Below are 16,028 nucleotides of genomic sequence, written 5' to 3' on the forward strand. Positions count from 1 at the left end.
ATGAAGTTTTAAACTACAAAATAGAAGGAAAAGTATAATATAAATTGTAACTGCTTTCCCTAATTCTGTGTTTGGCAGATCCCATTGAAGAAGAAGATGCGGATCTGCTGTTTGCTTCTGTGCAGGAAATACTGAAAGCAGCAGTTATGGCTGACGCGGATATTCTTTCAGAGACTTTTCAGCTTCTGATCGACTCTGCCAAGGACTTCAGTAAGAGACTGTGGGGCTTAGTGCCCGTCGGCTTGTATCTTCCAGCTCCTCCGTTATATTGTCCTCAGCCAGCTGTTCTTAGTGAAGTAAGCTTAACCTTTTAACATTTATTTTGTCCACTTTTAAAAATAATCAACCTGATAATAATCATCAAGTTAAAAATGCAAGCTCTGAAGCCCACTTCTGGATTTCAGCTTTGCTGTTTATTAACTGAATAGTCTTCTTGGGCATGGTACGCAGCTGATGTTTAAGTTTCCTTATCCGTAAAATGAAGAAGGTGATAGTACCTCTAACAGCGTTGTTGTGAGCATTACATGAGACACCCTAGTAAACCCTAGGACACATAGTAAATATTCTGTAAATGTTAAAATTACTTTGATAATAAAACAAAATTAATAGATGTTTCTCTGTATCCAGATATTATTTTAAAAATAAACATTTGTTTACCGTAGAAAAGTAATGAGTGTCAGAATTTGGAAGCCATTCATCTCATTGTCTTTGCCTCTCTGGAAAGACTTAGTTTGATTTTCTTTGACTGGAAAGATCATTGTTTTCTTCTGTACTTCTCAGTTGATAGTTCTGTCTTGTAAATCGCAATTACTGTATTCCTCTCAGGACCTTTTCCTCTGCTCTTTTTGAAAATAGTAACATTACAGTTAGCTGGTTTTAAGGTTTATAGTGTTAATGTGAACTGTTTACATTTAAATTGTTTTAATATTTGATTAACAGTTTAAATCTATTCTGGTATTGTTTCTTACTGTTTCAGAATTGGCAGCTTCTATCTTTATCTATTAAATCTGTCTTCTGTCTTTTTTTTTTTTTCAGTTATTTGTTGTATTCTTATCTGTTATGTTTCGAGTTTTGTTTCAATACGTTAAAATATTTTATTTGTTGATATTTCATATGTGATATATTGCACAGGGAAAGAATAAGTAGTCCATGGTATTTCTCAGTAGTTCCTCTTTCCTCTTATGTGTGAGTCTTTAGTATATTGGTTTGCTGCTGCTGCTGCTAAGTCGCTTCAGTCGTGTTCGACTCTGTGTAACCCCATAGACGGCAGCCCACCAGGCTCCCCCGTCCCTAGGATCCTCCAGGCAAGAACACTGGAGTGGGTGGCCATTTCCTTCTCCAATGCATGAAAGTGAAAAGTGAAAGTAAAGTCGCTCAGTCGTGTTCGACTCGTAGCGACCCCATGGACTGCAGCCCACCAGGCTTCTCCATCCATGGGATTTTCCAGGCAAGAGTACTGGAGTGGGGTGCCATTGCCTTCTCCGAGTATATTAGTTTAGGGATTAGAAATAGCATTTAATGTATTTCTGGATATGCTGTGCTGATACTTGAGTACTAGCAATCCTTAGTAGTACTTCATTTTATTATTTTTTATTAAAATAAGCCAGAATGATAGGATTTCTCGTAAATGTCACTCTGTACCAGTTAGAACCCCTGGGGTTGAAAGTAACAGAAAACTTGATAAGTATTGGCTGGCATAATTGAGAAGCCCAGTTATGTTTTCAAAGACTTGGTCTCTTTTTCCCTCGTTTTGTTTTCTAAATTGTCAGCTTCAGTTTAAGGCTGGCTCCCTTTGTGGGAGCCGGATGGCTACCAGCAGCTTCTCAGGATACCTTGTCCATGCCCAAAGGGAGTGGGAAGGGGAGAGAGAAAAGCAGTAAAAGTATTTCTCTCCCAGCATCCAAATAGGAGTACTGAGAGTTACTCTTGCGAGACCCATCAAGGTCACTGGCCAGGCCTGGAATCACACACCTTGGCTAGGGCTAAATGTGCAGTGCTGCTTGCCAATTGATTAGGGCCTTCCCTTGCAGCTGGGGACATAGGAACAGCTCTCCCTGAATCATTTAGCTATGTAAAAAAGGGACAGATGTTCCCCCCCAACCAATAACTGAGTATTCTTAAGAAGTGGCAGTGGTAGGAAAATGTTAGGGAAGCAAATGTTCATAATATTTGCATTATCTCATTTCTAGAAAATTAATCTGTAGCTACTGACTTGAATCATGTGTTGAATCAACAAACATTTATTGGATCCCACCACACATTGGATTTTGTGCAGTAGATGACAAGGCCTTTGCTCTTGACCAGTCTCAACAGTGTGGGAAACAGATACATAAATTAGCAAGAATAAATTAGTAAAAGCTACAGTGGAAATCTGAGCAAATTGCCATAATACCACAGAATGGAAGAGTTTCACAGAAGAGGTGACACTGAAATATAATTGGATTTTTCTAGGCAGAGGAAGGGAAGAGGCATTCTTTTTGAAAGGAGTGATCTCTGTAATATTCCCCCAGTGAAGTCAGGGATGGTTGGCTTTAACTATTATAGCCTTTTCCACTGAGGTGAGACAAGTGTTTCCTTGACCCTGGAAAGAGCTGTAGAGCCATGCCTCAAAACTTTCTTTGTGAATCTCCAGGAATAGTCTAGTTTGAGAAGCACTATCTTTATTTTTACTGTAACATTGGAAGTTTCTGTTTTCCTGGCTACTAATTTTTTTTCATTTTTTTTTTTTTTAGGAAGATGGTGATGATCTTCTTTTAAAAGCTGAAAAAGATAATCGCCAAAAGGTGTCTGGAATCCTTCAGCGTGTTCTCTTGCTTTTCCGGGCAGCTCGGTGTTCTTTTCCTGTAGCACAGTGGTACATCTTGCAGTTGAGATGGGCAAGAAAAGTCATGCAAAAGGTGTGGAAATGTCTTAAGTCACTTGTGTGCTATTGCAACAGGGAAGAACCTTCTGTATTCTGTTACGAGTTAATCACTATAGGGATGTTGCCTGTAGCTTAAATTATACATAATGGCCTATCTCTGGTAACTTTGCTTCCCAGGTCATGAGCATTAAGCTAAAATACCTTTGTTTAGTTCATGGGAAACATCCTGACCAGGCCTACCTGTGAATGACCACGGGAAGGGAGAAATTAACACATGTTCTCCAGAGGCATATGGGAACAGGAAGTGTTTGATTTTATTCCCTTCCCTTTTAGTAGAAAAGGAGCCTGGATTCTAACTCAGGCAAGATGTTTCCTTGAGGCACAAGCCCACCATCTTCTCGGTTTGCTGGCTTTCTAAATAAAGTCGTTATTCCTTGCCACAACAACTCATCCGTCAATTTTTGGCCTGTTGTGAGGCAAGCAATACGAGCTTAGACTCGGTAACACTATGGTAAACAATTTAAAGGGCTTCCCAGTTGACACTAGTGGTAAAGAACCCACCTGCCAGTGCAGGAGACTTTAGAGACTCAGGTTTGATCCCTGTATTGGGAAGATCCTCTGGAGGAGGGCATGGCACCCCCCTCTAGTATTCTTTTGTGGAGAATCTCAAGAGAAGCTTGGCAGGCTACAGTCCATAAGGTCACACAGAGTCAGACACAACTGAAGCGACTTGGCATGAACAATTTAAATATACTAATATGTATTAGTATTAAAAATACTAATACATATTAGTATTTATAATTGTGGAATTTTTCCAAGGAGTCCTGCCCCATAAATCCATAAATTTCAGACTTGCTTACAGTATGAAATCTGGACAGACCAAGTTTCTGCTGAAAGATAAGAACTCTGAGCTGGAGCTCTGTGTTAGCCCCTTCCTGTCTGAGGATAGAAAGTATAATCTAGTTGGTTAGTTGCAGGAAATTTCAGTTACTTTCTTTTTTTTTTTCCCAATTACTTTTCTCCCCCACAATCATTAAAGATTTAAATTCAGTTCAGGGTTTATCCCACTTCTTCCCGAGATGTTCCCTCTGTTCTCTGGGGGCCTCTGTGGGGTCAAACCATGGAGAGTTAGCTCTTGGCTAAGTATTCCTTTGCAGTAGGCTCCACCAGTCAGTCTCCCCCTTCCTGTCTTCTGAGGTGTGCAGTTCGCTTTGTTTCGGGGGCTGCTGTCCTCTTCTATGCTGACTTCAGCTGAGATGTAGCTGCCTTCTTATCTGATGTGCAGCCAGATGGGACGTCTACTTCTGTGCTCCTTATCCAGATCCAGTTCTTTTGTAGGCCAGTCATCTGTCTCTATAAAATGTAGAAATAAATATTATTAGCCCCAAAATATCTTAAATTTTGCTGTTGGTTAAGTTACTAAATGTACCAAGAGTTTATGGCTTCTTTTCTAGTCTAAACCCCAAGAGACCCTGAGAAGTTGTTTATCAAGTTTTTGAAAATTATCCTGTTTTTAGAGATAAATGTTTGTGAAAGTTGCTTATAGCCACCATAAAAATATAAAACTATATTCATTTATAACTTTGTTATTCCAAAGTTTTAAGTTTTTAAGTATGTTTACTAAGAAGGGCAGAGTGTTTATTGAAAGATTGTTTTTGATAGTTTTAAGTTCTATTGAGCCTGAGTGTTTGTTATAGGAAACTTTTTTTTAGAAGTTGCTTACTGTAGAAAACTGTTTAAAGTTCTAAGTTATGTTTGGTCTTACAAACTTCTGAGAATAATCTCACTTAACCTAGTTTTAATGAACTTAACTAGCAGATAAAGACTATAGATTCTCTTGAAATTAGCCACTCTGTTGAAGATATTCTTCCTTGTGAAAATCTTTACAAGTAATAAGTTAACTGTATAAGGTTAAAGCATAGTACAAGTAGTAGGCAGAATTCTAAAGATAGCTGCAAGATTCCTATCTTCTGGCTATTCAAACATAAATCTAGACACTGATTTAATTTGGCTTGAGGGATTTTTCAGATGGTATTAATCAGGTGATTTTAAAATAAAGACATTATCCTGGTTTATCTTGGTAGACCCAGTGTAATCAGATAACCTCTTAGAAGCCAAAAAGAGAGGTGGAGGAGTCAGTTAGTGAAATGTGGAAAAGGAAGATGGGAGAAAAGCCACACAAGGAAGATTAGAAAAGTGACAAGGACTCATTTCAGCCTTGCTGGCTTTGAAGAGGGCCAATCCCACTCCAGTGTTCTTGCCTGGAGAATCCCAGGGATGGGGGAGCCTGGTGGGCTGCCGTCTATGGAGTCGCACAGAGTCGGACACTACTGAAGCGACTTAGTAGTAGTAGTAATATCCAAGGAATAAACGCAGCTTTCGGAAACTTCTAATAGTCCCCCTGCGTGTAGCCAACAGGTAAATGGGGGACCTGAATCCTATAACCACATGGAACAGAATTCTGCAAACAGACTCAAAGAGCCTAGAAATAAATTTCCTCTAGAACATCTGACTAGAGATCTCTTCAAGACAATTGGAGATACCAAGGGAACATTTCTTGCAAGGGTGGGCACAGTGAAGGACAGAAGTGACAAGGACCTAACAGAAGCAGAAGAGATTAAGAAGAGGTCACAAGAATACACAGAACTGTACAATAAAGGTTTTAATGAACTGATAACCACGATGGTGTGGTCATTCACTTAGAGCCAGTGAATGTGTGAAGTGTGAAGTCAAGTGGGCCTTAGGGAGCATTATTATGAACAAAGCTAGTGGAGGTGATGGAATTCCAGCTGAGTTATTTCAAATCCTAAAAGAGGATGCTGTTAAAGTGCTGCACTCAATATATCAGCAAGTTTGGAAAACTCAGCAGTGGCCTCAGGACCGGAGAATGTCGGTTTTCATTCCATTCCCAAAGAAGGGCAATGCTGAAGAATGTTCAAACTATTGTACAGTTGCACTCATCTCACATGCTAGCAAGGTAACGCTCAAAATCCTCCAAGCTAGGCTTCAATAGTACATGAACTGAGATCTTCCAGATGTTCAAGCTGGATTTAGAAAAGGCAGAGGAACCAGAGATCAAATTGCCAGCATTCATTGGATCATATAAAAGGCAAGGAAATGCGAGAAAAATATTTAGTTCTGCTTTGTTGGCTACGCAAAAGCCTTTGACTGTGTAGATCACAGGAAACTGTGGAAAACTTAAAGAGATGGGAATACCAGACCACCCTGCCTATCTCCTGAAAAACCTGTATACAGATCAAGAAGCAACAGAACCAGACATAGAACAACGGACTGGTTTAAAATTGGGAAAGGAGTACGTCCAGGCTGTATATTGTCTCCCTGCTTATTTAACTTATATGCAGAGTACATCATGCAAAATGCTAGGCTGGATGAAATCACAAGCTAGAATAAAGATTGCCAGGAGAAATATCAGTGGTATGAGATGATACCACTCTAATAGTAGAAAGCGAAGAAGAACTAAAGAGCCTCTTGATGAAGGTGAAAGAGGAGAGTGAAGTAGCTGGCTTAAAACTCAGCCTTCAAAAAACTAACGTCATGGTATCCAGTCCCATCATTTCATGGCAAATAGAAGGGAAAAAAAGTGAAAACAGTGACAGATTTTATTTTGGGGGGCTCCTAAATCACTGAACGGTGACTGTAGCCATGAAATTAAAAGATGCTTGCTCTTTGGAAGGATAGCTGTGATTAGAGTATTGAAAAGCAGAGACATCTCTTTGCCAACAGTGCTCCATACAGTCAAAGTTTTTCCATTAGTCATGTATGGATATGAGTGTTAGACCAAAAAGAAGGCTGAGTGCTGAAAAATTGATGCTTTTGAATTGTGGTGCTAGAGAAGACTCTTGAGAGTCCCTTGGACAGCAAGGAGATCAAACCAGTCAATCCTAAAGGAAATCAACTCTGAATATTCATTGGAAGGACTGATGCTGAAGTTGAAGCTCCAGTACATTGGCCACCTGATGGGAAGAGCCAAATCATTGGAAAAGACCCTGATGCTGGGAAAGATTGAGGGCAGGAAGAGAAGAGGGTGACAGAGGATGAAATGTTAGAATGGTATCACTGACTCAGCGGACATGAGTTTGAGCAAACTCTGGGATATAGTGGAGGACAGGGAAGCCTGGTGTGCTGCAACTCCATGGGGTTACAAAGAGCCAGACACAGCTTAGCAGTGGAACAACCACAACATAACCTCTGAAGAGGAGGGCAGTCCTGCTGTTACTTTGGCCTTGTGAGACTAAGCAGAGAACCCTCGGAGCTCTTCCTAGACTTCTGATCCACCAAAACGGTGAGATTAAATTGGTGTTGGTTTCAGCCACAAAATTTCTGATTATTTGTTAGGGCCATAATAGAAAACTAATATAGTCCAAAGTCTTTATTTTAGCTGATTTTACCAATTTAAAATTGATATGTGATTTGTGTTCCATAAAGTTAACCTTTTAAAAATGCACACTCCTTTGATTTTTAGTATATTCACAGAGTTGTGCAACCATCACCACTGTTTAATTCCAGAATATTTTCATCACCTCAAAAAAGAAACACATTAGTAAGAATTTCCCACTTCCTTTTCTTCCCCTCAGCAAGCGTTAATCTATTGTCTCTATGAATTGGCCTATTGTGATATTTTATATATATAAAATCATACAATACATGTCCTTTTGTGACTGGCTTCTTTCACATAGCTTAATGGTTTTAAGATTCATCAATATTGTAGTGTGAATTAGTACTTTATTCCTTTTTGTGGCTGAATAACATTCCATTGTATGGATATATAACATTTTGTTTTATTGTTTCACCCATTGATGGATACTTGGATTGCTTCCACTTTGGCTTTTATGAATAATGCTGCTATGAATGTTTATGTGTAAGTTTTGGTATAGACACATGTTTTTCATCCATGGATCAAAGTTTACCAATAATTTCAAGGATATAGGTAGCCAGAAGGTACAGATGAAATGCAGAGAAATCTGGAATTGCACACACTGTTGCTGCTGTGCTGTGCTGTACTCGATTGTGTCTGACTCTGCAGTCTCATGGACTGAAGCCCACCAGCCTCCTCCGCCCATGGAATTTTCCAGTCAAGAATACTGGAATGGGTTGCCATTTCCTACTCCAGGAGATCTCCCTGACCCAGGGCTCAAACCTGCATCTCTTGCATCTCCTGTGTTGCTAGGCAGTTTCTTTACTACTAACCTACCTGGAAAGATGGAATTGTATATGCTGCTCCAAGTCTTTTCTCACTGCAGAAGAATGTGTCCTGGCCTTTGTTTAACACCATGACACAAAAGGGAGCTATTTCAGTTATTTAACATCTCCTTTTTATAGTTTATTAATTATATAGCTTGTGTTTTTCATGGGGTCATAATCCATAAATCTCTATATTCTAAATTTATTTCTAATAAGCAGCCTAGACAGACTCTCTACCTCTGATAAATACCGTTAATTTGTTTGACAAGAAGACATGCTTAGCATGCTTACAAGGGGACTTGACTAGATCACGTCTTTCTGGAATGAGCAGGAGAGGGAGAAAATAGATTCCAAGCCTGCTGCTAACTCTTTTCTTCCCAGGTTGACGTGTTTTAGATCCTTTTTGTTTTATTCTGTCAGTTTCCTTTGACTTTTTTTTTCCCCTAGATTTGTTAGACTTGGGAATTGTCTCTGAACCATATGTTGGGTTTGTCTGTCATCTTTTCATTTAGCGTCATTTAACGTGTTCCTCGGGAGAAGGCAATGGCACCCCACTCCAGTACTCTTGCCTGGAAAATCCCATGGATGGAGAAGCCTGGTAGGCTGCAGTCCATGGGGTCGCTAAGAGTCAGACACGACTGAGGGACTTCACTTTCACTTTTCACTTTCATGCACTGGAGAAGGAAATGGCCACCCACTCCAGTGTTCTTGCCTGGAGAATCCCAGGGATGGGGGAGCCTGGTGGGCTGCCGTCTCTGGGGTCGCACAGAGTTGGACACGAATGAAGTGACTTAGCAGCAGCAACAGCAGCAATGTGTTCATCTTTCCTTTTGTTTCTTACAAGCCAGTAATTAATCTCTCCTCATCAAGGGAGCCAGTTTTGATTAAACTCAGGTTCACATCTTCTTAGAATTCAGTCCTTCAGGAGTGGTGCTGTGTGCTCCCCTGTTGCAGCGTATCGCATGGCACCTTTGTCTGTTTTCTTTCACTTATCAGGACAGTGAGATAAATCGATGAGTCTGGCTCATGTTCCATGCACTGTCCATCAACATTTTACCTAATTTGACATCTACTGATCCTTTCTAGAGTTATTATTTTATCAGGAGTTGCCATATGGTGACTATAATTGTCATCTTTTTTTTTTTTTAGTTACGTACATATATAACTTTTTAAAAAGTTATGTATGTAAATATACTTTTTTTCTGCACATAGATTCTTAAATTTATTTTCTTTTATTATTTCTTTGGGGAAAGCCAGGATAAATAGCATTAAGTTCTTTTCATACAAAACTTTTTAGGTAAAAACTGAATGACAAAAGAGGTTAATTTGGTTAGAACTTTTTTTTCTTTTGAGATTTAGCCAGTGACTTTGTTGAGTTTGTCCACTAAGTTTGTGTAAGTGTGAGTGATTTCCATGTCATTTTCTTACATAGTATAGGAACAATGCTGTGTTTTCCATTCTTTATGGTTTATCTTTCATGCCTTGTTTGTTGTTTTATAGTTTCCTTAAAAACTAACTTATATGACTGATAATTAACATATTCTGTCTTTTTTTTACAGATTCGCATGAAAGGGTCCCTTCCTTCATTGAGTCCTTTCCCTGAGTCGTTACTTAATTACTGTAAAGGAGGTGTAGCATTCTTTCGACCTGGAGCGGCTGGAGACCGGAAGCTAGATGAAGCGTCCATTAAAGCAATAGGTTTGTCCAGAATGAATTGCTTGCTTAGAAATTAGGCCTAAATATTAATAATGATATATTTTACATTTGATTTTGGGATGTTTCCAGGTAATGGAATACTATACTGATATGGAAAAGAGTGTGTATGTATGTTGCCACCATGGAAATATATCCAAGATACATTATTTGGGGGGCGGGGTGGAAATGAGGGATAGTTGAAAAACTGTATAGATAGTATAATTTATATATTTTTGTGTACTTGTATAACTTTTGATTAAAAATTGTTTTGTATTGGAAATTATATTTCTAGTATTGAAAAATTTTAAACTTAAATGCCTATCAATAAATGATTTTTCAAATAAATTAACAATACAGTATTAAGTAGAGCTATATGTATTGACTTTGAAAAATATCCACAACATACTGTAAGTTTAAAGCAAGTAAACGACTAGTAAATAGAGTAGTTTTTATACTGTATAGTGTTTTTAATATTTTCATGTAACTGACATGTATGCAATATTCCAGAATAATATGTGTAAAAATTCTGTAAGGATCTCCGCAACTTTCATACAAAGTATTGAGGGTGATTTTTATAATCAACAATATAAAAACATTTATTTTGGAACATAACCAGCAGAGGTGAAGTTGTTGTAATATTAATGTATATACTCATACAGTCTTCTCTCATATTTCCATTCTTGATTTAGGTTGCTTCAGAGAACTTTGTGCTTTGTGTTGGATGCTGCATGTCCGTGATAAGTTATCCTATAGTTGCAGGCAGTATCAGAAGGCAAGAGAAAATGTGGAGGAAAAAAAGGTATTAACTGCAGAAGAGTAAGAAAAATGCATAAATATTACTTGGGAAATTATTGCTTGATAGAATATTTTACTGTTTGTTACTACATTCCGTTAAATCATTAAGTGTAAAGCGAAAAGCAAATGACCCTTTCAATATCCGTATAGGGCCTTGAGGCAAAGTTTGGCCCCTGTCTAGTTGAGCACTGTCTGAGTGCGGTGGAATGGGCTTACAGGATGTTGCCCTTCTCTCGGTTTTCTAATATTGAAGAGCTTATTCAGGATCTGATTTTGAGCCTCATTGCAGAACTGCCACCAATCAGAAAGGTAGGTGAAAATAAATCAGAATCAGAGACTAAAGAATTTTAATTTTGTTTTAATTAAGAATGATGTTGCTTATAAAACTCATTTTAAAATATTTCTGAAGGTAGCAGAAATTTTTGTGAAGGCATTTCCCAATCCTGAGGACATAAGAGTTTCTTTACGAGAAAAATATCACTCTCTTCAGCAGAGACTCAGACACTGTGTTGTGAAAGGTAATTTTTGGCATTTCTTAGGCATCTGATAAATTGCTGAAGATTTTCATTTTGTTTTGAAAACATTTATTTTTTCATGCTTATGTTTTTATGCATTTCTCTTTTGAGATGAAGAGTATGAGAAGGCAGAAGTAATTCCTCATTACACTATCACCAATTCTGTTGTTTTGGAATCATTCAAAACTGACTTCATGTCATGCCTGTCAGTAGCTATGTGACCATAGGCAAGTTGCTCAGCATCTCTGAGCCTCTTTTCCTTATTTGTAAAATGAGTATATTAATACCTGTGTTATGAATGTATATTGAAAGAGGATTAAGCAAGATAAATACATAAAATGAGTATATAATGCTTTGTGTGTGTGTATATATACATATATATATATAATGTAGATATTTTATTGAAAACTAGCTTTTTTCTTTTAATGGTTATTTATGCTTCTAATTTACAGTTATTTGCATTCAAGATGACCTTTGGAAAATTTTTTATTGTAGAAAAATATGAATAATATCAAATTTAATGTTTTTAAATGTGCAGTTCAGTGGCATTGACAGTATACCTTTGGTTCCAAACCACCTTAATAAAGTGAATATTTCAGTAAAGCAAGTCACATTTATATTTTTGGTCCTAGTGTGTATAAAAGTTAGGTTGACAGTATGCTATAGTCTATTAAGTGTGCCCTAAAAAAAGACAATATATATTAATATAGAACATTAATTAAAAAGTACTTTATTACTAAAATATGCTAACCATTATCTGAGTCACAATTGTGAATCATAATCTTTTTGCAATAGTAATAAAGATCACTGATCGCAGATCACATAACAAATACCATAATAATGAAAAAGTTTGAAATACTGTGAGAACTAGCAAAATGGGACACAGAGATGTGAAGTGAGTAAATGCTGTTGGAAAAATGGTGCCAGTAGACTTGCTTGAAGAAGGATCACCCCTTTCAACAAATATAGATCATGCCTTCTTCAATATTTGTTAAATTTACGGTCCATAATTTTAAGGTAGAACTCCAGAAGCTAGAAAAAGTCCATTAAAGAAGAATAAGTGGGACTCCATAAAAATGCATGCCCTGGAAAATGAAAATGTTAGAAGTAATTTATTTCAAAAATCAGATGGTGATTGCAGCCATGAAATTAAAAGACACTTACTCCTTGGAAGAAAAGTTATGACCAACCTAGATAGCATATTGAAAAGCAGAGACATTACTTTGCCAACAAAGGTCCGTCTAGTCAAGGCTATGGTTTTTCCTGTGGTCATGTATGGATGTAAGAGTTGGACTGTGAAGAAGGCTGAGCACCAAAGAATTGATACTTTTGAACTGTGGTGTTGGAGAAGACTCTTCAGAGTCCCTTGGACTGCAGGGAGATCCAACTAATACATTCTGAAGGAGATCAGCCCTGGGATTTCTTTGGAAGGAATGATGCTAAAGCTGAAACTCCAGTACTTTGGCCACCTCATGTGAAGAGTTGACTCATTGGAAAAGACTGTGATGCTGGGAGGGATTGGGGGCAGGAGGAGAAGGGGTTGACCGAGGATGAGATGGCTGGATGGCATCATGGACTCGATGGAGGTGAGTCTGAGTGAACTCCGGGAGTTGGTGATGGACAGGGAGGCCTGGCGTGCTGCGATTCATGGGATCGCAAAGAGTTGGACACGAGTGAGCAACTGAACTGAACTGAACTGAACTGAACTTTTAACAAATATTAAAGAAGGCATGTCTATAAGACTGTGAAACTAAGCCCTCAGTTAGATTTCATGTTCCCAGCAGGGGACCAGAGTTGGATCCCCTTATGTCTTGAGTTGAAATATTTTAATGAACTTTAAGGCCTTTTGTTCTTTTCTTTCTAGGTCCCCAAACAGAAGAGATGATGTCTGTTATCATGCATTCTATCCATAAAGTGAGGGTGAAAGCCCTAAAGCGTGTGCAGAGAAATATAGGTTCTTTCAAAATGAATATATGGGAGCCAATTGAAGAAGAAAAGCCAGCCGAGGTTGCAGGTTTTGACAGGTTTTCCTTGGGAACTAGTCTGAGCAGGAGCACACTCACAGAACTGGGCAGTTCTGTGGCTCACAGTGATGCAGATATGGCCGATACCCTCTCAGAAGCTTTGTCAGCTGAAGGAAAAAGCAGGACACATTTCTGTCAAAGGTACAAGTGAGATCTCTTTAAGTAGAAAGCATTCACTTCCTTTGGGAAAAAAAGTATTTTCATGCAACGCTGACCTGACTTCTACTCCCAGCAACCTCTGACTGTATTATTAATAATGAATGATAAGTGCCATACTCACAGGAATGTCAGAAGTGTAAAATGAGACCTTACATTTGAAAATCCACTTAAAGTATTACTGAGATACTAAATAATTTTGCCATCTGAAGGTATAAAATAAAATGAGTAGATGAAATTCTAGAATTTAATGGAGGACTTTTAGTTCTTTTAGTAATCTTAGACCTAAATAGTTGAGGATTATTTGGTTAGCTATATTGTTTTTAGGGCTTTCCCTGGTGGCTCAATCAGTAAAGGATCCACGTGCAATGCAGGAGACCTGGGTCCAATTCCTGGGTTGGGAAGATCCCCTGGAGAAGGGAATGGCAGCCCACTCCATTGTTCTTAAGGTTTTCATGGCAAGAATTTGAACATCCATTTTTTTTTTTACACATTCATCTTTGAAGCCTGTCTACAAATTGTCAAGAAATTCTTGCTTATCATTTTAACCTCTTTTACTTTGATTTATACAGATTTTTTTCCTTTATAATTCCAGTATCTACAATGCAATTTATCCTTCTCATGACTGAAGAACTATATAGTCAGTCATATCTGGTTTAGGTGAAATGGTGTCTACTTCAAACATCTGCTGAGACCGTAGCTAGCAGTATCATGAATGGTGTGCTTGGTCCACCAGACAGCTGCAGTGTTAGCACAGGAATACCTCGGAGGCTGCTTGCTATGCAGTCTTAATAGGAAGAAGTACGGTGGCTTCAGCCCAGGTGCCTAACTGGAACCTTTATTTCTTTTATTGAGGGAACTAGGGATCTGTGTTCTCCCCTGAGAACCATGTTGAGAAGAAACAGATTTAAAAGTAATTATGGTTAGGTGCCTGCCCAACAGGTTTTATAGCAGCAGAGACTGTTCAGAAAAAATACCTGGCTTTTGTGTGCTAAAGAATCCTGAGGGCAGTCCTGCTCCTTGCTCATCACACAGGGAAGCTGAAAGGGGCAGATGCAAGAGAGAAACTGGAAACCATAAACTAAGATGTGTATTGGTGGCTTGTGATTTTTATTGATTTTGTATTCCTAAATTCTGGCCTTTTAAAGGACCATTGTTTTTTGCCCAGAAAAAGCCTTTTTTTTAATAGTGAAATTTCTTTGAACATATTTTAGTCTTTTTTAATGTCAGATTTCTCTTTTGATATTACTGTTATATTTTTTGGACTCTGAATGTTCAGTTCTAACAAGTGTTTAGAGATCATTTAGTCCAGCTCCCTCATTTGCAAGACAGGTAGTCAAGGCATTAAAAAATGATAGGTATGACTATAACAGTGGAGAGAGTCTTTATTGTCAATCAGTTTTAGTGATTAAATGATCTTTAATTTGTCTTTTCAAACTTAATTTTGCTACAGAAGTGCCCCAAATCACATGGAATTAACATTGACTGGTAAGCCCAAAGGTAAAAAGAAAATATATAATCAAAAGGAAAACCCTAAAAGAAAAGAAGATTGTGAAAAGTTATTACAAAATGCACTTCCTGTAATAGGTGTTTGGGAATTTGAACGTGACGATGACGAATATATTAAATTCCTTGAACTCTTCTTGAGTTATGTTCTTGAGAGAGACCTACTTGGTTCCAAGGATGCTGGCATTCCATTTCTAACTAGTTTTTCTGGACATCTTAGAGAACATGAACTTAATTCTTTACTCTTTGATGTACATACAACATTAAAACGACGTCACAGCAAAACCAGAAGCCAGAATGTGTTCAGAGCCGGCTCCTGCTTTGTTGTTGCTCCTGAGTCATATGAGCGTGAAAAATCAGAAAACCAGACACTTTCAGCTTCCGTACTAGCTAATCAAGGGATCAGGCGTTTTTCCGAGAACCCTTTGAATGAAGTCAATAAAAATGAAGGGAAGAGTGGGTTGTTCGGTTTAAAACAGAAGTCAGTTTATAGAGTACAAGATGACAATGCAGAGAAAACTTTAATACAGAGATTGTCAAACCATAGTGTTTGCATTCCCAAATCCACTGAAACTAGAAGATGTATTTTCAAAGTAATTCAATGCAATGATATTAACCCTCAAGAAGATCTTCCTGTAGCACTAAATAACATGTGTGGCAATACAAGAAGGCTATTGGAATGGATGATAAGATGGTCTGATAAAAGACTACTCTGTGACTCTGGACTCACTGAGCCATCCTGTGAGTACAGTCCTGTCATTCGTGTGAAGACCTCGACAGCCGCCATTCTTACATCATTGTGGCTTTTGGAACAACCCTATTTTGCTACATATAAGGCAAAAAATGCCATCGTTAAGGTAAATGCTTGAATTGCTTATGATTAGATACAAATTAGAATTCTTATTTTAGATTAAAACTGTATTTGTACTTCCCTACCTAATAAAGAATCAATAAGTAACAGAATTGATGACAATGCTAATTATAATCTGTATCACCTTATATTTTAAAGTAGTTCCTTTAATTCTTAGAAATGATTTATTAGGGTTAAAGTACTTTCAGAGAGGCTGTGAGATTTTGAGGTTCCATGTGTGTCTATAAAAAAGAAAAAAAGGAAGTTTCGTGGTGGACTAGTGGTTAGAATTTGGCACTGTCCGTGTCATGGCCGCACTTCAGTCCCTGTTGAGGGAACTGAGCTTCTGCAAGCTGTATGGCATGGCCAAAATACAAAAAGAGATAATTTTAAGTGATATTACAAGTGGTTGTTACATTTAT

The 16,028-nt window shown here is 38.0% G+C and overlaps 1 protein-coding gene across 2 annotated transcripts in view; it reads left to right on the plus strand.

The window, feature by feature from the left end:
- CPLANE1 (ciliogenesis and planar polarity effector complex subunit 1) overlaps positions 1-16,028 on the plus strand; it is a 100,402-nt gene that overhangs the window by 24,053 nt on the left and 60,321 nt on the right. For both annotated transcript variants that reach the window (XM_068990634.1, XM_068990635.1), the window contains exons 18-25: positions 79-296; positions 2,733-2,897; positions 9,625-9,763; positions 10,450-10,559; positions 10,706-10,864; positions 10,965-11,073; positions 12,935-13,235; positions 14,704-15,613. In XM_068990634.1, the coding sequence (XP_068846735.1) occupies positions 79-296; positions 2,733-2,897; positions 9,625-9,763; positions 10,450-10,559; positions 10,706-10,864; positions 10,965-11,073; positions 12,935-13,235; positions 14,704-15,613 (2,111 nt within the window). The remainder of the gene's footprint in view (positions 1-78; positions 297-2,732; positions 2,898-9,624; positions 9,764-10,449; positions 10,560-10,705; positions 10,865-10,964; positions 11,074-12,934; positions 13,236-14,703; positions 15,614-16,028) is intronic.

This window comes from Capricornis sumatraensis, chromosome 18 (genome assembly GCF_032405125.1).
Source record: "Capricornis sumatraensis isolate serow.1 chromosome 18, serow.2, whole genome shotgun sequence".
Taxonomy (NCBI): domain Eukaryota; kingdom Metazoa; phylum Chordata; class Mammalia; order Artiodactyla; family Bovidae; genus Capricornis; species Capricornis sumatraensis.